Here is a 25,207-nt window from a genome sequence, read left to right as displayed (position 1 = left end):
ACATGCTACTGCTACCACCATGATATACAGTAGGTGGTATATTAGGGCACTATATAGGGAACAGTGTGTACTGTAGGTGGTATAGTAGCGCACTATATAGGGAACAGTGTGTACTGTAGGTGGTATAGTAGTGCAACTATATAGGGAACAAGGTGCCATTTGGGACACACGTACTGATCAAAGTTTTACATTGATTACATGGACATTATTAATACAGACCCTGTTCTGTGTGGGTTTACATTGATTACATGGACATTATTAATACAGACCCTGTTCTGTGTGGGTTTACATTGATTACATGGACATTATTAACACAGACCCTGTTCTGTGTAGGTTTACATTGATTACATGGACATTATTAACACAGACCCTGTTCTGTGTGGGTTTACATTGATTACATGGACATTATTAACACAGACCCTGTTCTGTGTGGGTTTACATTGATTACATGGACATTATTAACACAGACCCTGTTCTGTGTGGGTTTACATTGATTACATGGACATTATTAATACAGACCCTGTTCTGTGTGGGTTTACATTGATTACATGGACATTATTAATACAGACCCTGTTCTGTGTGGGTTTACATTGATTACATGGACATTATTAATACAGACCCTGTTCTGTGTGGGTTTACATTGATTACATGGACATTATTAATACAGACCCTGTTCTGTGTGGGTTTACATTGATTACATGGACATTATTAATACAGACCCTGTTCTGTGTGGGTTTACATTGATTACATGGACATTATTAACACAGACCCTGTTCTGTGTGGGTTTACATTGATTACATGGACATTATTAACACAGACCCTGTTCTGTGTGGGTTTACATTGATTACATGGACATTATTAATACAGACCCTGTTCTGTGTGGGTTTACATTGATTACATGGACATTATTAATACAGACCCTGTTCTGTGTGGGTTTACATTGATTACATGGACATTATTAATACAGACCCTGTTCTGTGTGGGTTTACATTGATTACATGGACATTATTAATACAGACCCTGTTCTGTGTGGGTTTACATTGATTACATGGACATTATTAATACAGACCCTGTTCTGTGTGGGTTTACATTGATTACATGGACATTATTAACACAGACCCTGTTCTGTGTGGGTTTACATTGATTACATGGACATTATTAATACAGACCCTGTTCTGTGTGGGTTTACATTGATTACATGGACATTATTAATACAGACCCTGTTTGAGGTTTAAAAAGGTTTGTCATTTCCACTTTGAAATGTCAGACTTGATTTTCCCTTACGAAAATATTCATTAATTATAATCCACATAATAATTCACATTTCTTGTTGCTGCAGGAATATTTTCAACCTCTAGCAAACTGGTTTAAATTAAGATCCTACATCTGTATGTCCACTATGTTCATTATTATGTATTTAGTATTTTATTAGGATCCCTATTAGCTAGTGCTAAAGAAGCAGCTACTCTTCCTGGGGTCCACACAAAACAGGAAACATGACAGAATACAGAACATGAATAGACCAGAACATCAGAGGGACAGAACTACATACATTTAAAACAAAAACACACGCTTTCATACATGGATGCCTTCATAATCATGTGATTCATACTGGACTGAATGTAAGTGCAACACACCAACATGGAAACAAGGAGGTGGGTTGCAAATAGGCTGACACTTTTCAGACCCGGGATAGAACCCGGGTCTGTAGTGATGCCTCTAGCACTGCAATGCAGTGCCTTAGACCCTGCGCCCCTCAGGATCCCAACTTTGTTTCGCTAAATTCCCCTGACGTGAATTAATCCACATTGTTTCTATAGTTACCAACCGCTAATGGGTATCCTGGGGTAAAGTATTGTTAGCTGAGATATAGTGTAACTTGTTACAGTCTATCACCCTTAACGGGTTAGCTGAGATATAGTGTAACTTGTTACAGTCTACCACCCATGAAGGGTTATCTGAGGTATAGTGTAACTTGTTACAGTCTACCACCCATGAAGGGTTATCTGAGGTATAGTGCTGGGCTTTGGACCTGCTCATTAAATTAAGAAAGACCCGCTGAATAGAAAGCCAGAATCAGATGGGAGTTCCACTTAAGGTCCTCGCTTCCCGCTGAGGCTCTCACCTCAGCCACAGTGATCAGAGTTAACAGACGTGAACGTAGAACCCTTGAATGGTGTGGAGTTTCCTCCCTCTAAAGTTTCTACTTTATGGTTTCCACCTCAGCAACTTGTCTTACATTTCCCCCTTAATTCCCCTGCACCACATTCACACCCAGCAGCGTTCACCAGTCACGCGTTATAGTGAATATTGAAATATAAAGCATTATAGTCACTTACTCTAGGCCTATCTGCTAAATGGTATGTACTGTACGTACCCATGCCATCTGTATAGGGTTACTATGGGCTCTGAAAACAGAAGCAGACTGCTCATCCCCTATCTAAGTGATATACCCCTAACATAACTCCTCCTCCTGCTGCTCCTCTTCTTCCTCCATTTCCTCTCCTCTCTCCTCCTCCTCCTCCTCCTCCTCTCCTCTCTCCTCCTCCTCTCCTCCTCCTCCTCCTCTCTCCTCCTCCTCCTCTACGCCTCTCTCCTCCTCCTCTCTCCTCCTCCTCCTCTCTCCTCCTCCTCCTCCTCTCTCCTCCTCCTCTCCGCCTCTCTCCTCCTCCTCTCTCCTCCTCCTCCTCTCTCATCCTCCTCCTCCTCTCTCCTCCTCCTCTCCGCCTCTCTCCTCCTCCTCTCTCCTCCTCCTCCTCTCTCCTCCTCCTCTCCGCCTCTCTCCTCATCCTCTCTCCTCCTCCTCCTCCTCCTCTCCTCTCTCCTCCTCCTCTCCTCCTCCTCCTCCTCTCTCCTCCTCCTCCTCTACGCCTCTCTCCTCCTCCTCTCTCCTCCTCCTCCTCTCTCCTCCTCCTCCTCCTCTCTCCTCCTCCTCTCCGCCTCTCTCCTCCTCCTCTCTCCTCCTCCTCCTCTCTCATCCTCCTCTCCTCCTCTCTCCTCCTCCTCTCCGCCTCGCTCCTCATCCTCTCTCCTCCTCCTCCTCTCTCCTCCTCCTCCTCTCCTCCTCCTCTCTCCTCCTCTCTCCTCTTCCTCCTCTCTCCTCCACCTCCTCTCTCCTCCTCGCTCCTCCTCCTCCTCTCTCCTCCTCCTCCTCTCTCCTCCTCTCTCCTCCTCCTCCTCCTCCTCTCTCCTCCTCTCTCTTCCTCCTCTCTCCTCCTCCTCCTCTCTCCTCCTCCTCCTCTCTCCTCTTCCTCCTCTCTCCTCCTCCTCCTCTCTCCTCTTCCTCCTCCTCCTGCTGCTCCTCTTCTTCCTCCATTTCCTCTCATCTCTCCTCCTCCTCCTCCTCCTCCTCCTCTCCTCTCTCCTCCTCCTCTCCTCCTCCTCCTCCTCTCTCCTCCTCCTCCTCTCCGCCTCTCTCCTCCTCCTCTCTCCTCCTCCTCCTCTCTCCTCCTCCTCCTCCTCTCTCCTCCTCCTCTCTTCTCCTCCTCCTCTCTCATCCTCCTCTCCTCCTCTCTCCTCCTCCTCTCCGCCTCTCTCCTCATCCTCTCTCCTCCTCCTCCTCTCTCCTCCTCCTCTCTCCTCCTCTCTCCTCTTCCTCCTCTCTCCTCCACCTCCTCTCTCCTCCTCGCTCCTCCTCCTCCTCTCTCCTCCTCCTCCTCTCTCCTCCTCTCTCCTCCTCCTCCTCCTCCTCCTCTCTCCTCCTCCTCCTCTCTCCTCCTCCTCCTCTCTCCTCCTCTCTCTTCCTCCTCTCTCCTCCTCCTCCTCTCTCCTCCTCTCTCCTCTTCCTCCTCTCTCCTCCTCCTCCTCTCTCCTCTTCCTCCTCTCTCCTCTCTCCTCCTCCTCCTCCTCCTCTCTCCTCCTCCTCCTCCTCCTCTCTCCTCCTCCTCTCCTCCTCCTCCTCTTCTTCCTCCATTTCGTCTCCTCTCTCCTCCTCCTCCTCTCTCCTCTTCCTCCTCTCTCCTCCTCCTCCTCCTCCTCCTCCTCTCTCCTCCTCCTCCTCCTCCTCCTCTCCTCCTCCTCCTCCTCTTCTCTCTCACCTCAGACTCATGTTTTGAGGTGAGCGGAAAGACTAATTACATGTCAAAATATCATTGGACTAGCCAAATATAATTAGCACCAGCAGAGTTGTGTCTCCTGGATGTTAAGTACAGGACAAATGACTTTGGACACACTTAGCCAATTTCTCTCATTTGGGCCATAAGTGGAAGCTGTAAAGCGTGATGACAGTGTCAGCCATCTCAAATGTACTCCTGTGTTAGCTACCTTAAGTGAGGAGACCTTGTGCAATGTTACTGCTAAATACCCGATTAAAAGGATTTGATATCTCTTTGACTGTATCCCAAATGGCACCCTGGTCCCTATATAGTGCACTACTTTTGACCACAGCCCTATGGTCACCCTGGTGAAAAGTAGTGAACTACAACGGTTTGTGACTGTGTCCTGTGTCTTGGTTAGTGATTGTTGACAGACTAGTAGGACTTCCAGGATGTGGAGCAGAAAGATATCAGCTTGAATAACGTTCTCATACAGTATTAGATGAGAACATTCAGTAGTGTATGAATTTCAAGGGGGATCAAACTGGGGCACAGACATTTTCAAAAATGTTTATGTGGGCCGTCTTTGATTCATTCACAGCTGTAATTGACTCACATTCAAATGAGAGTTGTACTCTTGTATGATGCAATTCCATTATTCAGGGTACATGAATACCTCCTATACAATCCCCTATACATACATGTAAAACGTGGAAATGGCATGTTATTTTACATGTTATAAGCCTTGCAAGACATCATACAGGCTTATAACAACAGGCCTGTAACAAGTTATAAAGCATTATAGATTAAAGTAAAGTGGTACCCAAAGTACATTTCTCTACACCCCTTCAGTGTCTGAGTACACGACTTCGTCCTAAATGCCACCCTATTACCTATATAGTGCACATAGGGAATAGGATGCCATTTGGGAGACGTCTTCTACCTCTTACAGTCATGACTAGTGTTACCCTGGGTCATGTTAGGAGTCATTTGGGAGACGTCTTCTACCCCTTACAGTCATGACTAGTGTTACCCTGGGTCATGTTAGGAGTCATTTGGGAGACGTCTTCTACCCCTTACAGTCATGACTAGTGTTACCCTGGGTCATGTTAGGAGTCATTTGAGAGACGTCTTCTACCCCTTACAGTCATGACTAGTGTTACCCTGGGTCATGTTAGGAGCCATTTGGGAGACGTCTTCTACCCCTTACAGTCATGACTAGTGTTACCCTGGGTCATGTTAGGAGTCATTTGGGAGACGTCTTCTACCCCTTACAGTCATGACTAGTGTTACCCTGGGTCATGTTAGGAGTCATTTGGGAGGCGTCTTCTACCCCTTACAGTCATGACTAGTGTTACCCTGGGTCATGTTAGGAGTGATTTGGGAGGCGTCTTCTACCCCTTACAGTCATGACTAGTGTTACCCTGGGTCATGTTAGGAGTCATTTGGGAGGCGTCTTCTACCCCTTACAGTCATGACTAGTGTTACCCTGGGTCATGTTAGGAGTCATTTGAGAAAGAGTTATGGACAACCTTGGTGTCAGCAAGGACTTACATTCATGATGACCTTGTGTAATTTTTCCCCATCTGACTGGTTGATCTATAAGGGACAGCAGAGCCATAACATCTGAATGAATTATATTAGTAAAATAATGATGGTTTGACGGTATCACAATAATGTGTGGGTCAGTGCACAGCTATTTGCATACTGTTGGCCATATTATGCAGATGAATCTGCTCCCACTCTCCTACACTAACTGAATCAGTTTACATTAAAACACTAACTGAATCAGTTTAAATTAAAACACTAACTGAATCAATTTACATTAAAACATTAACTGAATCAGTTTACATTAAAACATTAACTGAATCAGTTTACATTAAAACATTAACTGAATCAGTTTAAATTAAAACACTAACTGAATCAGTTTACATTAAAACATTAACTGAATCAATTTACATTAAAACATTAACTGAATCAGTTTACATTAAAACATTAACTGAATCAGTTTAAATTAAAACACTAACTGAATCAGTTTACATTAAAACACTAACTGAATCAGTTTACATTAAAACATTAACTGAATCAGTTTAAATTAAAACACTAACTGAATCAGTTTACATTAAAACATTAACTGAATCAGTTTACATTAAAACATTAACTGAATCAGTTTAAATTAAAACACTAACTGAATCAGTTTACATTAAAACATTAACTGAATCAGTTTACATTAAAACATTATCTGAATCAGTTTACATTAAAACACTAACTGAATCAGTTTACATTAAAACATTAACTGAATCAGGTCACATTAAAACATTACTGAATCAGTTTACATTAAAACATTAACTGAATCAGTTTACATTAAAACACTAACTGAATCAGTTTACATTAAAACATTAACTGAATCAGGTCACATTAAAACATTACTGAATCAGTTTAAATTAAAACACTAACGGTTCTTTACTCAGTTATGAGTAGGCCTATCCTCCATAGAGATGACTTGACAACCTGTTGAGTGCATCCTTTATGTCTTCATTGTGAATACCCGTCCCCCGCCCTCAAGCTCGCACTCATCTCTGACTTGTGCGTGTAGTGCGCTGTGCTGGTTACAGGCGGTGAGTTTGAATACTGGTAGGCTACTTTTGTCTCTCTCTGTTATGGACAGAAAAGGGGGCAATTCGAGTGTTTGTTAGTAAGATGGAGATGTCGCCAGCAGAACAAACTTAAATCATGAAAAAAAAGAATTGACAGCATAGCTTACTAGCTAGCTAGCTAACCAGTAGATTTACATCATAATTTGCTATGATCAGCTAATAGCCACTCTTTTCCATATTTCACTCATCTGTCTCTAGTTAGTAGCTAGTCGTCTCCAGGCTCGAATTGTTTGTTTGACAGCAAGAGAGCTGGCAGATGGACGAGATTAGTTAGTAACCTACTACTAGGAATCACTGGCATTAACTTGCTTACAATAACTGAAGATGTGCTGTAAACAGGCCAATGTTATAGAGACAGTTAGTAAATTATGAATTTCGAGTTATGAATATTAATTAAGAAAGTATATTTTTCATTTTGAACACCTGCCCCCTCAAAGGTCTGCGTCCACTGCCCTGGTGTGTGTGTGTGTGTGTGTGCGTGTGTGTGTGTGTGTGCGCGCGCGTGCGTGTGTGTATGTGTGTGCGTGCGTGTGTGTGTGTGTGTGTGTGTGTGTGCGCGCGCGTGTGTGTGTGCGTGCGTGTGTGCGTGTGCGTGTGTGAGGGGATGAAGTGAGTGATTTAATTTACTTGCCCTGTTCCTTTCTCATTAAATAGTTGTTGCTGGGTGAATAATTTACTTTTCAGCCTATACATTAAAGGATGTTTATAAAAAGACTGCACACATCTAGGTGTTTTTTATTTTTCAGAAAATAATACCAAACAGAAATGTATTTCACATGGGACACTATCTTAAGGACTTATGTGCGAGTTTTTGTCCTGACATTCTTTGTGAAGGTTCGAAGTGAGAGGGAGATTTAGGCTACTGGCAGTAAATAGACGAAACGTGCTTTCCTTTCCTCTCCTCTCTATCATTTTACCTGCTATGAGGAGGGGGAGAACGGCAAAACGGGCAGCTACCATCCGCGCCGTTTCCGTGGGGTGGAGTACCATTGGTTATGCAATCCTTTTTCCTGAACGGTTTTGCCTACGTTGAACAATACCAATGCTTGCGCTCGGAAATGTTTTACATGCCTTGAACAAATGAGAAAGAGCGCAACAGATATCATCCTAGGAAAATATCAATCCTAGGAAAATATATCCCTATTTTGTAACCTGTGAGCCAACCTCCCCCAGCCGCTGTTGCAGCAGCATAGAGAAGCGGAGTATCAATCTCCGGCTGTCCACGGTTTCCAGGGTGAAATGTTCACGTAGGAAGCATAAAAAACCCGCTAATTAAAATAGTTGAGGAAAACAGATCAACCGAAAAAGAAAGCGTCAGTAGCCTAGTAATAATAATAGTCTAAGCATTGAGAACGGAAGAAAAGAGAACAACAAAATCGTTCCGGAAGATAACCCAGACGCGTTCAATAGGCTCTCGCCTAAAGACATAGCGGTAAAGATGATAGTTTCTCTAGAAAAACGCAGAAAAATTGATATGTAGCCTAAGGTTTTTGAAAGCAATTGTTGCGTTTAACAGCCTATAGAGGAATTTAATCAATCAGAACCACCCACGTTTGGACAGCTCCCTTCGTCCCCTCCTTTCTCTCCCTCTCTCTCCCTCTCTCAACCTTTTTTTTCTTCTCCCGGTCGAGCTAAATGCTTTTTTGTAGCCTGGCGAAATTGCGTGTTGATACCACTTCCCTATTCGCATTGAGATTTCCGTTATTAGTTTAAATAGATTCAATGTTACACTGTTAAAGGTTTCATTCGTTCAGATTTGTCCAATCCTTGTGAAAGTGAGAGAGCGCTGGAATTAATGAAACGATCGCACCTCTTCTTCTTGCAGGAACGATTCTTGGGGAACCTGGTCGACTAAAGGATGTAAAACCGTACTAACCGATGCATCCCATACAAAATGCTTATGTGATCGTGTATCTACCTTCGCCATTTTGGCACAGCAACCAAGAGAAATAGTAAGTAGTGGGATTTTTGTTCTATTCATTTATGGATTAATGCAGAGGAGGGTGCTAGAATGGGATTCATTGCTTTGCTTTGGTTGGAATTTCAATCGATGTGTTTGTTTCGCCATAATCAGGGGTCTTTATCTTAGTTAGTGTAGCCTATAGGTGAAGGTGAGTCTCTTTTGATGAATCTCAGTCTGGATGTGCTGTCTAGATGATTTTGAAAATGCTCTGCATTGGTGAGCTTGACTGGCTTTGGTGTGTGTGTGTGTGTGTGTGTGTGTGTCTGTGTGTGTGGTTACACAGGCCAGTGCATGTTGTTGACTGGCTATAGCCTACAGGTTGTGTATTGGCTCTGCTCATCAATTCATATTCAAATATTACATGTATAGATGAGAAGTGTCATGTTATCTTACAAAAGATTAGCGTCACATAATGAACTAGGTCTAATTAGATCTAGGTCTAATGTCATATTCAGATTTTTTATTTCAAATAATAGCTAGTCTTACATTTCTGTTTGTTACTCATTTGTGTGACAGTTAACAGTGCCAGTGATTTGTAACATTATGTTATAAGAGGAAAATAAAAAAGGATGAGGGATCGGGCCCTCACGACTGACTGTCACGTGTGAAATCATATCTGTTGCTCAGCAGTTCCACCATTACTCAAATGTTGTGACTGGAGTAGAGAAAAGTGTGATCTGTGGGAATGATAGCATTGTGTTCCTCTCTAGCAGCAGTGCACCAGGTTAATAACTCTGATCAGTGCCTTGCCCTGCCCATGTCACAATGACTGGTGGTCTGTGGGAGAGGGCTGGGGGGGCTGATAAACTATGGCGGCATCCCAAATGGCACCCTATTCCCTATTTAGTGCACAACTTTTGACCACAGCCCTATGGGCCCTGGTCAAAAGTAGGTCACTAAATAGGGAATGGGGTGTCATTTGGGACACAACTTATATCAAGTGGAATCCTGGGAAAGGTGTTAATTAAGAGGCAGTAACAGTAGATTTTGGTAGATTGTCAGCTTTATTACATTAGGAGAGAATCCTACTCAATGCAATCTTATAAATTACTTCTGTATGTAATTCTAAGCACTATTCTATGGAGTGTGTGTGTAATTCTCAGTGGTGGGAAAAGTACCCAATTGCCATACTTGAGTAAAAGATACCTTAATATAGAATTACTCAAGTAAAAGTGAAAGACACCTAGTCAAATACTACTTGAGGAAAAGTCTAAAAGTATTTGGTTTTAAATATACTTAAGTATCAAAAGTAAAAGTAAAAGTATAAATCATTTCAAATTGCTAATATTAAGGAAACCAGATGGCACAGTTTTCTAGGTTTTTAAATTTACAGATAGCCAGGGGTACAACATGCAGATAAAATTGACAAACAAAGCATTTGTGTTTAGTGAGTCTTCCAGATCAGAGGCAGTAGGGATGACCAGGGATGTTCTCTGTTTAGTGAGTCTGCCAGATCAGAGGCAGTAGGGATGACCAGGGCTGTTCTCTTGATAAGTACGTGGATTGGACCATGCTCCTGTCCTGCTAAGCATTCAAAATGTAACTAGTACCTTTGGGTGTCAGGGAAAATGTATGGAATAAAAAGTACATTATTTCTTTAGGAATGTAGTGAAGTAAAAGTAAAAGTTGTCAAAAAATAAATAAATAGTAAAGTACAGATACCCCCAAAAACGACTTAAATAGTACCTTCAAGTAGTTTTACTTCAGTACTTTACACCAGTGGTAATTCTATGCTCTATTCTGTGGAGTCTCTATGTAATTCTGTCACATAGCCTCTGATGTCTTTTTTAGACCAGCCTCAATGTCAATCAGTGAAAATGGTCTCTTTTCTTAATAGGGACCCTCTTTTTCCTCTCTTGATTCAATATTCATGAATATCTGATTAATACAGGGAAATATGATTACACTGTAGAGTAGAGATGTATGGGGAATGGGTCGTTTTATTAGGGATTTTATTTTATTTCGAGACGTAGAGTAGACACTGCAATCACGATCTTGAGATGAATGGTTAGTTAAGAAAGCAACAGATTTTTTAGATGACATTAATCACCAATGCTATCAAACTCAGGATGAAGAAAGACTGCAAAGCACACACACACACGCGCACATGCACACACACACACTGGCTCCCCTCCTCTCCCCAATTCGGTTTGTATTGGTGTTGGTGAAACCATTCAATACAGAACATCTCAAAATGGCCGACTTGTTGTGATGTTTTGATTGGTTTGTTTTACAGTTCTATTCGTGGTTTAAGATTTAATAACATCAACTGATTGGTCTATTTTCCAGTCAGTGGCTGATCATTTTGTAATTTTTTTAAGTACTTTTACCCCTTTATCATGATATCCAATTGGTAGTTAGTCTTGTCCCGTCGCTGCATCTCCCCTACGGACTCATGAGAGGCAAAGGTCGAGCGCCATGCATCCTCCGAAAAAACATAACCCTGCCAAGGTGCACTGCTTCTTGACACACTGCTCGCTTAACCCGGAAGCCAGCCGCACCAATGTGTCGGAGAAAACACTGTCCAGCTGTCATCTTGCAGGTGCCCGGCCTGCCACAAGGAGTCACTAGATTGTGATGGGACAAGGAAATCCCGGCCGGCCAAACCCTCCCCTAACCCGGACGACGCTGGGCCAATTGTGCGCCGCCTCATGGGTTTCCCGGCCACTGACACAGTGACACATCCTGAGATCGAACCCGATGCAATACGGTGCAGTGCCTTAGACCGCTGCGCAACTCTGGAGGCCCTGTGGCTGATATTTTAACACCAACCCAAAGCAGCTATAAAAAGTGTTTTGATTAGTGTGTCTGAAGCTGTAGCACCAACACAAAGCAGGTGTAATATCTACTTCCTTCTGTCTCTGTCTCCTACAGACCATGGAGTACTCAGCGGTCCCCTCTGTGACTTTGATCATTGGTTGTGGTCTGTCCTGTCTCGCCTTGATCCTGTTGCTAGTGGTCTATGCTATTCTATGGAGGTGAGTACAATACAACCAGTGATGTATACACTGTAAAACCATGTTGACATGGTGAATATGAATATATGAATATATATTCATATGAATATATGAATTGATGTACACTATATATACAAAAGAATGTGGACTCCCCCTTCAAATTAGTGGATTCGGCTAGTTCAGCCACACCCGTTGCTGACAAGTGTATAAGCATGGCTGTGTGCTAGACTAGATGGCTAGCACACAGCCATGCAATCTCCATAGACACACATTGGCAGTAGATTGGCCTTACTGAAGAACTCAGTGACTTGAAAAGTGGCACCGGCATAGGATGCCACTTTTCCAAGTCAGTTCGTGCTAGAGCTGCCCCAGTCAACTGTAAGTGCTGTTATTGTGAAGTGGAAATGTCTAGGAGCAACAACAGCTCAGTCGCAAAGTGGTAGGCCACACAATCTCAAAGAATGGGACTGATGAGTGCTGAAGCACGTGGCACGTAAAAATCTGGAGCAGTGGAAATGCTTTCTCTTGAGTGATGAATCACGCTTCACCATCTGGCAGTCTGATGGACACATCTGGGTTTGGCGGATGCTAGGAGTATGTTTCCTGCCACAATGCATAGTGCCAACTGTAAAGTTTGGCGGAGGAGGAATAATGGTCTGGGGCTGTTTTTCATGGTTCGGCCTCAGTCCCTTAGTCCCAGTGAAGGGAAATCTTAACACTACAGCATAAAATTACATTCTGGATGATTCTATGCTTCCAACTTTGTGGCAACAGTTTGGGGAAGGCCCGTGCACAAAGCGAAGTCCATACAGAAGTGGTTTGTCCACATACTTCTGGTCATGTAGTATATAGCCTCGCTATTGTTATTTTATTGTTGCCCCTTTATTTTTTATTTAGTAAATATTTTTCTTAACTCTTATTTTTCGAATTTAAGGGCTTGTAAGTAAGCATTTCACGGTAAGGTCTACACCTGTTGTATTCGGCACATGTGACAAATATCATTTGATTTGATTTGATTTGTATGTCTATGCAATATGCTAACTGGCCGTACGGATGGCCATAACAGGGAATGATAATACAGCAATAACCAGCTTTTAATAGTAAACCTGTATGATTCATAAAATATCCTTAATATACAGACATAACAAACATACGTAACATTGTTTTGTGTATTTTGTGGATTTCATATCCGTGTGAGTATCCTACACTATCACATGACTTGGTCACCAAATTGGTGCCAAATATCCCTTTGTTTAGGCTTAGTAGTAATGGCCTAGTAGTAATGTCCTAGTAGTAGTGGCCTAGTAGTAGTGGCTTAGTAGTAATGGCCTAGTAGTAATGGCCTGGTAGTTGTGGCCTAGTAGTAATGGCCTGGTAGTTGTGGCCTAGTAGTAGTCGCCTAGTAGTAATGGCCTGGTAGTTGTGGCCTAGTAGTAATGGCCTAGTAGTAATGGCCTAGTAGTAGTGCCCTAGTAGTAATGGCCTAGTAGTAATGGCCTGGTTAGTAGTGGCCTGGTAGTAATGGCCTGGTAGTAGTTGCCTGGTAGTAATGGCCTAGTAGCATTGGCCTAGTAGTAGTGGCCTAGTATTAATGGCCTAGTAGTAATGGCCTAGTAGTAGTGGCCTGGTAGTAATGGCCTGGTAGTAATGGCCTGGTAGTAGCTGCCTAGTAGTAGTGGCCTGGTAGGAATGGCCTAGTAGTAATGGCCTAGTAGTAGTGGTCTAGTAGTAATGGCCTAGTAGTAGTGGCCTAGTAGTAGTGACCTAGTAGTAATGGCCTAGTAGTAATGGCCTAGTAGTAATGGCCTAGTAGTAATGGCCTAGTAGTAGTGGCCTAGTAGTAGTGGCCTGGTAGTAATGGCCTGGTAGTAGCTGCCTGGTAGTAATGGCATAGTAGTAATGGCCTGGTAGTAATGGCCTGGTAGTAATGGCATAGTAGTAATGGCCTAGTAGTAATGGCCTGGTAGTAATGGCATAGTAGTAATGGCCTGGTATTAATGGAGGAATGTTGATTGTCATTTTTCATTTGTTGATCCAGTACTTCCCGTTATTCCAGATATATCCGGTCTGAGCGGTCCATCATCCTAATCAACTTCTGTCTGTCAATCATCTCCTCCAACCTCCTCATCCTGGTTGGACAGACACAGACACACAATGCGGTAAGATTCCATGTTGTACTGCATGCACTTTAACTGCTTTACTCAAACACACGACTCACAATGCAGGTCGTGTTTATATGTTGTATTGGAAGAGACATACCTGTACATACAGGCAATTCATGCTCTTTAACATGCTTTAATCAACAATAGACACACTGTGGTACATTACATGTCTATTTATTTTGTTGGCAAGGGGAGTGTTGTTGGCAAACTTTACTCGACCACAGTAGCTGTTTAACCCCTCTACTGATACTCACTGTTGTTTAACCACTCTACTGATACTCACTGTTGTTTAACCACTCTACTGATACTCACTGTTGTTTAACCACTCTACTGATACTCACTGTTGTTTAACCACTCTACTGATACTCACTGTTGTTTAACCACTCTACTGATACTCACTGTTGTTTAACCACTCTACTGATACTCACTGTTGTTTAACCACTCTACTGATACTCACTGTTTACCCACTCTACTGATACTAACTGTTGTTTAACCACTCTACTGATACTCACTGTTTAACCACTCTACTGATACTAACTTGTTTAACCACTCTACTGATACTCACTGTTGTTTAACCACTCTACTGATACTCACTGTTTACCCACTCTACTGATACTCACTGTTGTTTAACCACTCTACTGATACTCACTGTTTACCCACTCTACTGATACTAACTGTTGTTTAACCACTCTACTGATACTCACTGTTGTTTAACCACTCTACTGATACTCACTGTTGTTTAACCACTCTACTGATACTCACTGTTTAACCACTCTACTGATACCCACTGTTTAACCACTCTACTGATACTCACTGTTGTTTAACCACTCTACTGATACTCACTGTTGTTTAACCACTCTACTGATACTCACTGTTGTTTAACCACTCTACTGATACCCACTGTTTAACCACTCTACTGATACCCACTGTTTAACCACTCTACTGATACTAACTGTTGTTTAACCACTCTACTGATACTAACTGTTGTTTAACCACTCTACTGATACTCACTGTTGTTTAACCACTCTACTGATACTCACTGTTTACCCACTCTACTGATACCCACTGTTTAACCACTCTACTGATACTCACTGTTTAACCACTCTACTGATACCCACTGTTTAACCACTCTACTGATACTAACTGTTGTTTAACCACTCTACTGATACCCACTGTTTAACCACTCTACTGATACTCACTGTTGTTTAACCACTCTACTGATACTCACTGTTGTTTAACCACTCTACTGATACTCACTGTTTAACCACTCTACTGATACCCACTGTTTAACCACTCTACTGATACTCACTGTTGTTTAACCACTCTACTGATACTCACTGTTGTTTAACCACTCTACTGATACTCACTGTTGTTTAACCACTCTACTGATACCCACTGTTTAACCACTCTACTGATACCCACTGTTTAACCACTCTACTGATACTAACTGTTGTTTAACCACTCTACTGATACTAACTGTTGTTTAACCACTCTACTGATACTCACTGTTGTTTAACCACTCTACTGATACTCACTGTTTACCCACTCTACTGATACCCACTGTTTAACCACTCTACTGATACTCACTGTTTAACCACTCTACTGATACCCACTGTTTAACCACTCTACTGATACTAACTGTTGTTTAACCACTCTACTGATACCCACTGTTTAACCACTCTACTGATACCCACTGTTTAACCACTCTACTGATACTCACTGTTTACCCACTCTACTGATACCCACTGTTTAACCACTCTACTGATACTCACTGTTGTTTAACCACTCTACTGATACTCACTGTTTACCCACTCTACTGATACCCACTGTTTAACCACTCTACTGATACCCACTGTTTAACCACTCTACTGATACTAACTGTTGTTTAACCACTCTACTGATACTCACTGTTGTTTAACCACTCTACTGATACTAACTGTTGTTTAACCACTCTACTGATACCCACTGTTTAACCACTCTACTGATACCCACTGTTTAACCACTCTACTGATACCCACTGTTTAACCACTCTACTGATACCCACTGTTTAACCACTCTACTGATACTCACTGTTTACCCACTCTACTGATACCCACTGTTTAACCACTCTACTGATACCCACTGTTTAACCACTCTACTGATACTAACTGTTGTTTAACCACTCTACTGATACCCACTGTTTAACCACTCTACTGATACCCACTGTTTAACCACTCTACTGATACTAACTGTTGTTTAACCACTCTACTGATACTCACTGTTGTTTAACCACTCTACTGATACTCACTGTTGTTTAACCACTCTACTGATACTCACTGTTTACCCACTCTACTGATACCCACAGTTTAACCACTCTACTGATACTCACTGTTGTTTAACCACTCTACTGATACTCACTGTTGTTTAACCACTCTACTGATACTCACTGTTGTTTAACCACTCTACTGATACTCACTGTTGTTTAACCACTCTACTGATACTCACTGTTGTTTAACCACTCTACTGATACTAACTTGTTTAACCACTCTACTGATATTCACTGTTGTTTAACCACTCTACTGATACTAACTTGTTTAACCACTCTACTGATACTTACTGTTGTTTAACCACTCTACTGATACTTACTGTTGTTTAACCACTCTACTGAATCTAACTGTAGTGGAACTCTTGAGTTTTTATGTCAACATTGTGAGGTTATTACTGTATGCAACAAAGACTTCCAAATGATGTTAATGTTTACATTATTAGGCTCCCGAGTGGCGCAGCGATCTAAGGCCCTGCATCTCAGTGCAAGAGTCCCTGGTTTGAATCCAGGCTGTATAACGTCTGGCTATGATTAGGGCGGTGCACAATTGGGCCAGTGACATCCGGGTTTGGCCGGGGTACACCGTCATTGTAAATAAGAATTTACCCCCCCCCCCAAAAAAAAAAATGTATTGTCAGTTAAAAGCTTTGACTTTGATTTCTACCCCCAGATAAACAACATAAATGCAGGCTTATTTACAGGCTGATCTGTGTGACAGGGTGGCCCACATTAGCCCATTTGTGTCTAAAACTGTGAATTGCATTTAGTTAGTGCCACATTTGACATTATTGGTGTATATCAATGTTTTAGCCACAAGCCTGGTAAACCATAAAACACACTTTCCCATAGAAACCATTATTACTATCAGAGAGAGCAAAGATGATTCTGCTTCATCATGTTAATGTTTTCCTCTGAGGGAGGAGTTGATGTTAAAACAACCAATGAGGTAATAACTATAGGGTGATGGACAGATTGTTCCGTTCTCTGTCTGTGTATATCTGGAGCTCAGGTTATCCAGTGCTGTGTTCACAAGCTATTTATAGGGTGTGTTTCTGCACGGCGTCAAAATATGACCCCCTTACGGATTCAGGGGATATTTTGACAACTGTGAAGCCTGGGTGTTATTCAGTCTAGCTGTCTCTCTGTGTTTTCTAATGAGGAGTACTGTAAATATGTTACCTTACCTCTGTGTTTTCTAAGCAGGAGTACTGTAAATATGTTACCTACCTCAGTGTTTTCTTAGCAGGAGTACTGTAAATATGTTACCTACCTCTGTGTTTTCTAAGCAGGAGTACTGTAAATATGTTACCTACCTCTGTGTTTTCTAAGCAGGAGTACTGTAAATATGTTACCTACCTCAGTGTTTTCTTAGCAGGAGTACTGTAAATATGTTACCTACCTCAGTGTTTTCTTAGCAGGAGTACTGTAAATATGTTACCTACCTCTGTGTTTTCTAAGCAGGAGTACTGTAAATATGTTACCTACCTCTGGTTTCCAATGAGGAGTACTGTAAATATGTTACCTACATCTGTGTTTTCTAATGAGGAGTACTGTAAATATGTTACCTTACCTCTGTGTTTTCTAAGCAGGAGTACTGTAAATATGTTACCTACCTCAGTGTTTTCTTAGCAGGAGTACTGTAAATATGTTACCTACCTCTGTGTTTTCTAAGCAGGAGTACTGTAAATATATTACCTACCTCTGGTTTCCAATGAGGAGTACTGTAAATATGTTACCTACATCTGTGTTTTCTAAGCAGGAGTACTGCAAATATGTTACCTACATCTATGTTTTCTAAGCAGGAGTACTGTAAATATGTTACCTACCTCAGTGTTTTCTAAGCAGGAGTACTGTAAATATGTTACCTACCTTTGTGTTTTCTAAGCAGGAGTACTGTAAATATGTTACCTACCTCTGTGTTTTCTAAGCAGGAGTACTGTAAATATGTTCTCTACCTCAGTGTTTTCTAAGCAGGAGTACTGTAAATATGTTACCCACCTCTGTGTTTTCTAAGCAGGAGTATTGTAAATATGTTCTCTACCTCAGTGTTTTCTAAGCAGGAGTACTGTAAATATGTTACCCACCTCTGTGTTTTCTAAGCAGGAGTACTGTAAATATGTTATCTACCTCTGTGTTTTCTAAGCAGGAGTACTGTAAATATGTTACCTACATCTGTGTTTTCTAAGCAGGAGTATTGTAAATATGTTACCTACATCTGTGTTTTCTAAGCAGGAGTATTGTAAATATGTTCTCTACCTCAGTGTTTTCTAAGCAGGAGTACTGTAAATATGTTACCCACCTCTGTGTTTTCTAAGCAGGAGTACTGTAAATATGTTATCTACCTCTGTGTTCTCTAAGCAGGAGTACTGTAAATATGTTACCTACCTCTGGTTTCCATTGAGGAGTACTGTAAATATTTGACCTACCTCTGTTGTAATTTCTAGTGGACAGACTACATCTGACCAAATAACTCAAGGTTTATGTTCTGAGTCTATGACACCTTCTATGTTTTATATTAATATATATAAAATATTACATTTAGCAGATGCTTGCATCCAAATCGATTTACAGAACAGTGAGTACATATGTTTAAGTGGGAATCGAACTCACAACCTTGGTGTTTCTAGCACTATGCTTTAACTGAGCCACGCAGGAACTGGATCTGTTGCAACCAGATCAGTGACAGATCATCTCCATGTCTCTTTATCTAAATCCCACAAGCTATTGTACTTCAGATGATGGCAAAGTACTGGCTGTTTGCCCCCGTAGGGTTAGATACCTATCTGGACCAGATGCCTAGCACAGTTGTAGGGGCCCTGAGTTAGCTACCTATATCTGGACCAGATGCCTAGCACAGTTGTAGGGGCCCTTAGTTAGCTACATATCAGGACTAGCTGCCTAGTATAATTGTAGGGGCCCTGAGTTAGCTACCTATATCTGGACCAGATGCCTAGCACAGTTGTAGGGGCCCTGAGTTAGCTACCTATATCTGGACCAGATGCCTAGCACAGTTGTAGGGGCTCTTAGTTAGCTACATATCAGGACTAGCTGCCTAGCATAATTGTAGGGGCCCTTAGTTAGCTACATATCAGGACTAGCTGCCTAGCATAGTTGTAGGGGCCCTGAGTTAGCTACCTATATCTGGACCAGATGCCTACAACAGTTGTATGGGCCCTGAGTTAGCTACCTATCAGGACTATCTGCCTAGTATAGTTGTAGGGGCCCTGAGTTAGCTACCTATATCTGGACCAGATGCCTTGCACAGTTGTAGGGGCCCTTAGTTAGCTACATATCAGGACTAGCTGCCTAGCATAGTTTTAGGGGCCCTGAGTTAGCTACCTATCTGGGCCAGATGCCTACAACAGTTGTAGGGACCCTGAGTTAGCTACCTATCTAGACCAGATGCCTACAACAGTTGTAGGGGCCCTGAGTTAGCTACCTATCTGAACCAGATGCCTACAACAGTTGTAGGGACCCTGAGTTAGCTACCTATCTAGACCAGATGCCTACAACAGTTGTAGGGGCCCTGAGTTAGCTACCTATCTAGACCAGATGCCTACAACAGTTGTAGGGGCCCTGAGTTAGCTACCTATCTGGAGATGCCTTGCATCCAGTACTCATATGGGCATTCAGGAATATATGTCATTTTCTCCCAGACCTAAAAGAGATTCTTCAGTTTTTTGTTTTGTTGGAAGGAGATGGTGGTTGTTTGGAAAGAGCCTTTTAGGCCTATGTCTATGTCTGCAAAATGTCTGAGCTGCAAACTCAAGGCTTTATTGATTGGAGAGGTGTGAGAAATAGGGTTTAGCGATAATGATGATGCTGATGATCACTCCATAATGGAATGGATGATGTCTAGAGATGAGAGCTAGACTACAGTATAGATTGTGAAAAAGAGCATCGTGGGACTAAAAAAACAAAAAAAACAAGATAACTAATGTAAAATATACTGTGTATTGTATACGCTGGAAGTACTGTTGTAGCCTAAGGGTTGTTGTCTATTAGTCTACTCCAATTAGAGGAGGGGTGGTTAGGGGAAAAGGGGTTAGGGGAAAATACACAGTATATATATATATATATATATATACAAAAATGTATACAGTATAGATATATATATATATATACAAAAATGTATACAGTATAGATATATATATATATATATATATAAAAATATAAAATAATATATATATTTATAAAAAAGAGGATTGGAAATGATGCAGACAATTACATTGATAGAAGCCACAGTCGATTTGCAGTATTAAAGCTGATCCTAAAACAAATGGCGCCCTATTCCCTTTATAGTAATGCACTAGTTTTTAGTATATAGACGAGGTGTTGTTTTTAAGTCAGACAGCATGCGTTTCAGCACACCTTTTTACCCTTGCTGCAGTTTCATCCAACATGATGCCTTTTTACCTTGAACCTTTTCATCCGAGATGGTAAACTCAGAGTCTGCTTCGTTGGCATGGAGACCATGAAAAGGATCTTGCATCCCAATTAAGGGAGAAGGACCATAAAGAAGATTAATATGCGTCCCAAATGGCATCCTATTCTCTATATAGTGCACGAGTTTAGACCAGAGTCCTTTGAGCACTTGTCAAAGTAGTGCACCATATAGGGAATAGGGTGCCATTTGGGACGCATTTTTAATCTTCTTTATGGTCCTTCTCCCTAAATTGGGATGCATGATCCTTTTCATGGTCTCCACCCTAAATAATGGCCACAGAAAGGACAATCAAATCAATCCCCAATGAAATAGTGATGTTGTTTCTACGGCTATAGATTCAGGAGAATGACGCAGCAATCATTAATGAGGGGCCATAGGATAGCCGTGTGTGTCTGTGTGTCCGTGTGTGTGTGTGTGTGTGTGTGTGTGTGTGTGTGTGTCTGTGTGTCCGTGTGTCCGTGTGTGTGTGTGTGTGTGTGTGTTTAGCCTTTAAGAGACAGGGATATGTAGGATGCAGCAACAGAGGGTTATTCCACACAAGGTTATATCCCAAATGACACACTATACCATTCATAGTGCACAAAAGTGATGCACCAAATAGGGAATAGGGTGCCATTTGTGACGCATTCTAGGAGACATGATGCAGGGTTCTTTCTCCTGGAAGTAACCACTCACATTGATGTATTTGCATTTATTATGGATCCCTATTAGTTCCTGCCAAGACAGCAGCTACTCTTCCTGGGGTTTATTATGGATCCCCATTAGTTCCTACTAAGACAGCAGCTACTCCTCCTGGGGTTTATTATGGATCCCCATTAGTTCCTACTAAGACAGCAGCTACTCTTCCTGTGGTTTATTATGGATCCCCATTAGTTCCTACTAAGACAGCAGCTCCTCTTCCTGGGGTTTATTATGGATCCCCATTAGTTCCTGTCAAGGCAGCGGATACTCTTCCTGGGGTTTATTATGGATCCCCATTAGTTCCTACTAAGACAGCAGCTACTCTTCCTGTGGTTTATTATGGATCCCCATTAGTTCCTACTAAGACAGCAGCTACTCTTCCTGGGGTTTATTATGGATCCCCATTAGTTCCTGCCAAGGCAGCGGCTACTCTTCCTGGGGTTTATTATGGATCCCCATTAGTTCCTGCCAAGGCAGCAGCTACTCTTCCTGGGGTTTATTATGGATCCCCATTAGTTCCTACTAAGACAGCAGCTCCTCTTCCTGGGGTTTATTATGGATCCCCATTAGTTCCTACTAAGACAGCAGCTCCTCTTCCTGGGGTTTATTATGGATCCCCATTAGTTCCTACTAAGACAGCAGCTCCTCTTCCTGGGGTTTATTATGGATCCCCATTAGTTCCTACTAAGACAGCAGCTCCTCTTCCTGGGGTTTATTATGGATCCCCATTAGTTCCTACTAAGACAGCAGCTCCTCTTCCTGGGGTTTATTATGGATCCCCATTAGTTCCTACTAAGACAGCAGCTACTCTTCCTGGGGTTTATTATGGATCCCTATTAGTTCCTGTCAAGGCAGCAGCTACTCTTCCTGGGGTTTATTATGGATCCCCATTAGTTCCTACTAAGACAGCAGCTCCTCTTCCTGGGGTTTATTATGGATCCCCATTAGTTCCTACTAAGACAGCAGCTACTCTTCCTGGGGTTTATTATGGATCCCCATTAGTTCCTACTAAGACAGCAGCTACTCTTCCTGGGGTTTATTATGGATCCCCATTAGTTCCTACTAAGACAGCAGCTACTCTTCCTGGGGTTTATTATGGATCCCCATTAGTTCCTACTAAGACAGCAGCTACTCTTCCTGGGGTTTATTATGGATCCCCATTAGTTCCTACTAAGACAGCAGCTCCTCTTCCTGGGGTTTATTATGGATCCCCATTAGTTCCTACTAAGACAGCAGCTCCTCTTCCTGGGGTTTATTATGGATCCCCATTAGTTCCTACTAAGACAGCAGCTACTCTTCCTGGGGTTTATTAGGGATCCCTATTAGTTCCTACTAAGACAGCAGCTACTCTTCCTGGGGTTTATTAGGGATCCCTATTAGTTCCTACTAAGACAGCAGCTACTCTTCCTGGGGTTTATTATGGATCCCCATTAGTTCCTACCTAGGCAGCAGCTACTCTTCCTGGGGTTTATTATGGATCCCTATTAGTTCCTACCTAGGCAGCAGCTAGCCTTCCTGGGGTTGATTATGGATCCCTATTAGTTCCTGCCAAGGCAGCAGCTACTCTTCCTGGGGTTTATTATGGATCCCCATTAGTTCCTACCTAGGCAGCAGCTACTCTTCCTGGGGTTTATTATGGATCCCTATTAGTTCCTACCTAGGCAGCAGCTAGCCTTCCTGGGGTTGATTATGGATCCCTATTAGTTCCTGCCAAGGCAGCGGATACTCTTCCTGGGGTTTATTATGGATCCCCATTAGTTCCTGCCAAGGCAGCAGCTACTCTTCCTGGGGTTTATTATGGATCCCCATTAGTTCCTGCCAAGGCAGCAGCTACTCTTCCTGGGGTTTATTATGGATCCCTTTTAGTTCCTGCCAAGGCAGCGGATACTCTTCCTGGGGTTTATTATGGATCCCCATTAGTTCCTGCCAAGGCAGCAGCTACTCTTCCTGGGGTTTATTATGGATCCCCATTAGTTCCTGCCAAGGCAGTAGATACTCTTCCTGGGGTTTATTATGAATCCCCATTAGTTCCTGCCAAGGCAGTAGATACTCTTCTTGGGGTTTATTATGAATCCCCATTAGTTCCTGCCAAGGCAGCGGCTAGTCTTCCTTGGAACCAGCTAAATTAAGGCAATTATATACAATTAAAAAATTTCTCAACAGGCTGCTACCACATACAATCCATGTATGTCTATGCACAGACCCCACTGTTCTATAAAGTGTACCTGATGTGGAATAGAGTTCCATGTAGTCATGGCTCTATGTAGTACTGTGCACCTCCCATAGTCTGTTCAGGACTTGGGGACTGTGAAGAGACCTCTGGTGGCATGTATGGGTGTCTGGGCTCTGTGCTAGTTGTTTAAACAGACAGCTCAGTGTATTCAACAAGTTAACATTTTTAATTCCTGTAGACACTCTTATCTCCAGCGACTTACAGTAGTGAGTACATACATACATGTTCATACTGGTCCCCTGTGGGAATCAAACCCACAACCCTGGCATTGCAAGCACCACGCTCTACCAACTGAGCTACACAGGACTGCTCACAATTTCAAGTAGTGATGAAGTCCCTCTCTCCTCTACTTTGAGCCAGGAGAGATTGACATGCACATTATTAATGTTAGCTCTCTGTGTACATGTACACGACTGGACAGTAGTTCTGGGCCAATTGTAATTTTCCTAAGTCCCTCTTTGTGGTATCTGACCACACAACTGGACAGTAATCCAGGTGCGACAAAACTAGGGCCTGTAGGACCTGCCTTGTTGATAGTGTTGTTAAGAAGGTAGAAACTAGGGCCTGTAGGACCTGCCTTGTTGATAGTGTTGTTAAGAAGGTAGAAACTAGAGCCTGTAGGACCTGCCTTGTTGATAGTGTTGTTAAGAAGGTAGAAACTAGAGCCTGTAGGACCTGCCTTGTTGATAGTGTTGTTAAGAAGGTAGAAACTAGAGCCTGTAGGACCTGCCTTGTTGATGGTGTTGTTAAGAAGGTAGAAACTAGAGCCTGTAGGACCTGCCTTGTTGATAGTGTTGTTAAGAAGGTAGAAACTAGAGCCTGTAGGACCTGCCTTGTTGATAGTGTTGTTAAGAAGGCAGAGCAGCGCTTTATTATGGACAGAACACTCCCCATCTTAGCTACTGTTGTATCAATATGTTTTGACCATGACAGTTTACAATTCAGGGTTACTCCAAGCAGTTTAGTCATCTCAACTTGCTCAATTTCCACATTAGTTAATTGAAATATTTGGCTGAGGTTTAGGGTTTAGTGAATGATTAGTCCCAAGTACAATGCTTTAGTTTTTTGAAATATTTAGGACTAACTTCTTTTTGCCACCCTAATTAAACAGATGGTAGCGAATATTCGTTTTTTTTTTGATAGATTGATAACTAAATAAATTAAAAGAGGGCTCCTGCTTAAAATATATTTCTTACATTTCTTAGGAATAATTTCACCAGTAATGGGTTAGTATACGTTGAGATTTTAGAGGTTTCCATGCAATGGAGTGGAAAATGAAGCCTGTATTATTCAATGTATGAAAGTTGTCTAAGTCCTTTAGGCTTTTAAATTATACAAACAGATCAGAGATACTGTCACGGCTGTTGAAGCAGGAGGACCAAGGTGCAGCGTGGTGAGCATACATTTTCGTTTATTAATCAAAATGACTCCGAACAAAACAAATAACACTACAAAAACAAGCCGTGAAGCTCAAAGGCTATGTTCCCTAAACAAAGTCCACTTCCCACAAACACATGTGGGAAAAGGGCTACCTAAGTATGGTTCCCAATCAGAGACAACGATCGACATCTGTCCCTGATTGAGAACCCTACCCGGCCAAATTATAGAAATCAAAAATCATAGAAACACAAAACATAGAATGCCCACCCCCCGACTAACGCCCTGACCAAACCAAAATAGAGACATAAAAAGGATCTCTAAGTTCAGGGCGTGACAGATACATCTGAAGATGATGAATGGCTAAATGAAAATGGAACTGACTATTTAA

General features: G+C 42.2%; 1 protein-coding gene across 22 annotated transcripts in view; it reads left to right on the top strand.

Moving 5' to 3' along the window:
- The window catches only part of LOC110531925 (adhesion G protein-coupled receptor B3), a 351,790-nt gene that overhangs the window by 240,054 nt on the left and 86,529 nt on the right, over positions 1-25,207 (top strand). For 10 of the 22 annotated variants that reach the window (XM_090217638.1, XM_090217634.1, XM_090217631.1 and 7 more), the window contains 3 exons: positions 8,517-8,643; positions 11,529-11,632; positions 13,650-13,770. In XM_090217638.1, coding sequence (XP_090073764.1) covers positions 8,517-8,643; positions 11,529-11,632; positions 13,650-13,770 — 352 coding nt within the window. Of the gene's footprint in view, positions 1-7,713; positions 8,124-8,169; positions 8,644-11,528; positions 11,633-13,649; positions 13,771-25,207 lie in introns of those variants that run through there. The other 12 variants (XM_090217639.1, XM_090217632.1, XM_090217627.1 and 9 more) reach the window with 4 other exon arrangements.

This window comes from Oncorhynchus mykiss, chromosome 23 (genome assembly GCF_057628025.1).
Source record: "Oncorhynchus mykiss isolate SJ-2025 chromosome 23, ASM5762802v1, whole genome shotgun sequence".
Lineage (NCBI taxonomy): Eukaryota > Metazoa > Chordata > Actinopteri > Salmoniformes > Salmonidae > Oncorhynchus > Oncorhynchus mykiss.
The sequence above is the reverse complement of the archived record's forward strand: the minus strand, read 5'-3'. Positions and strand labels throughout refer to the sequence as shown.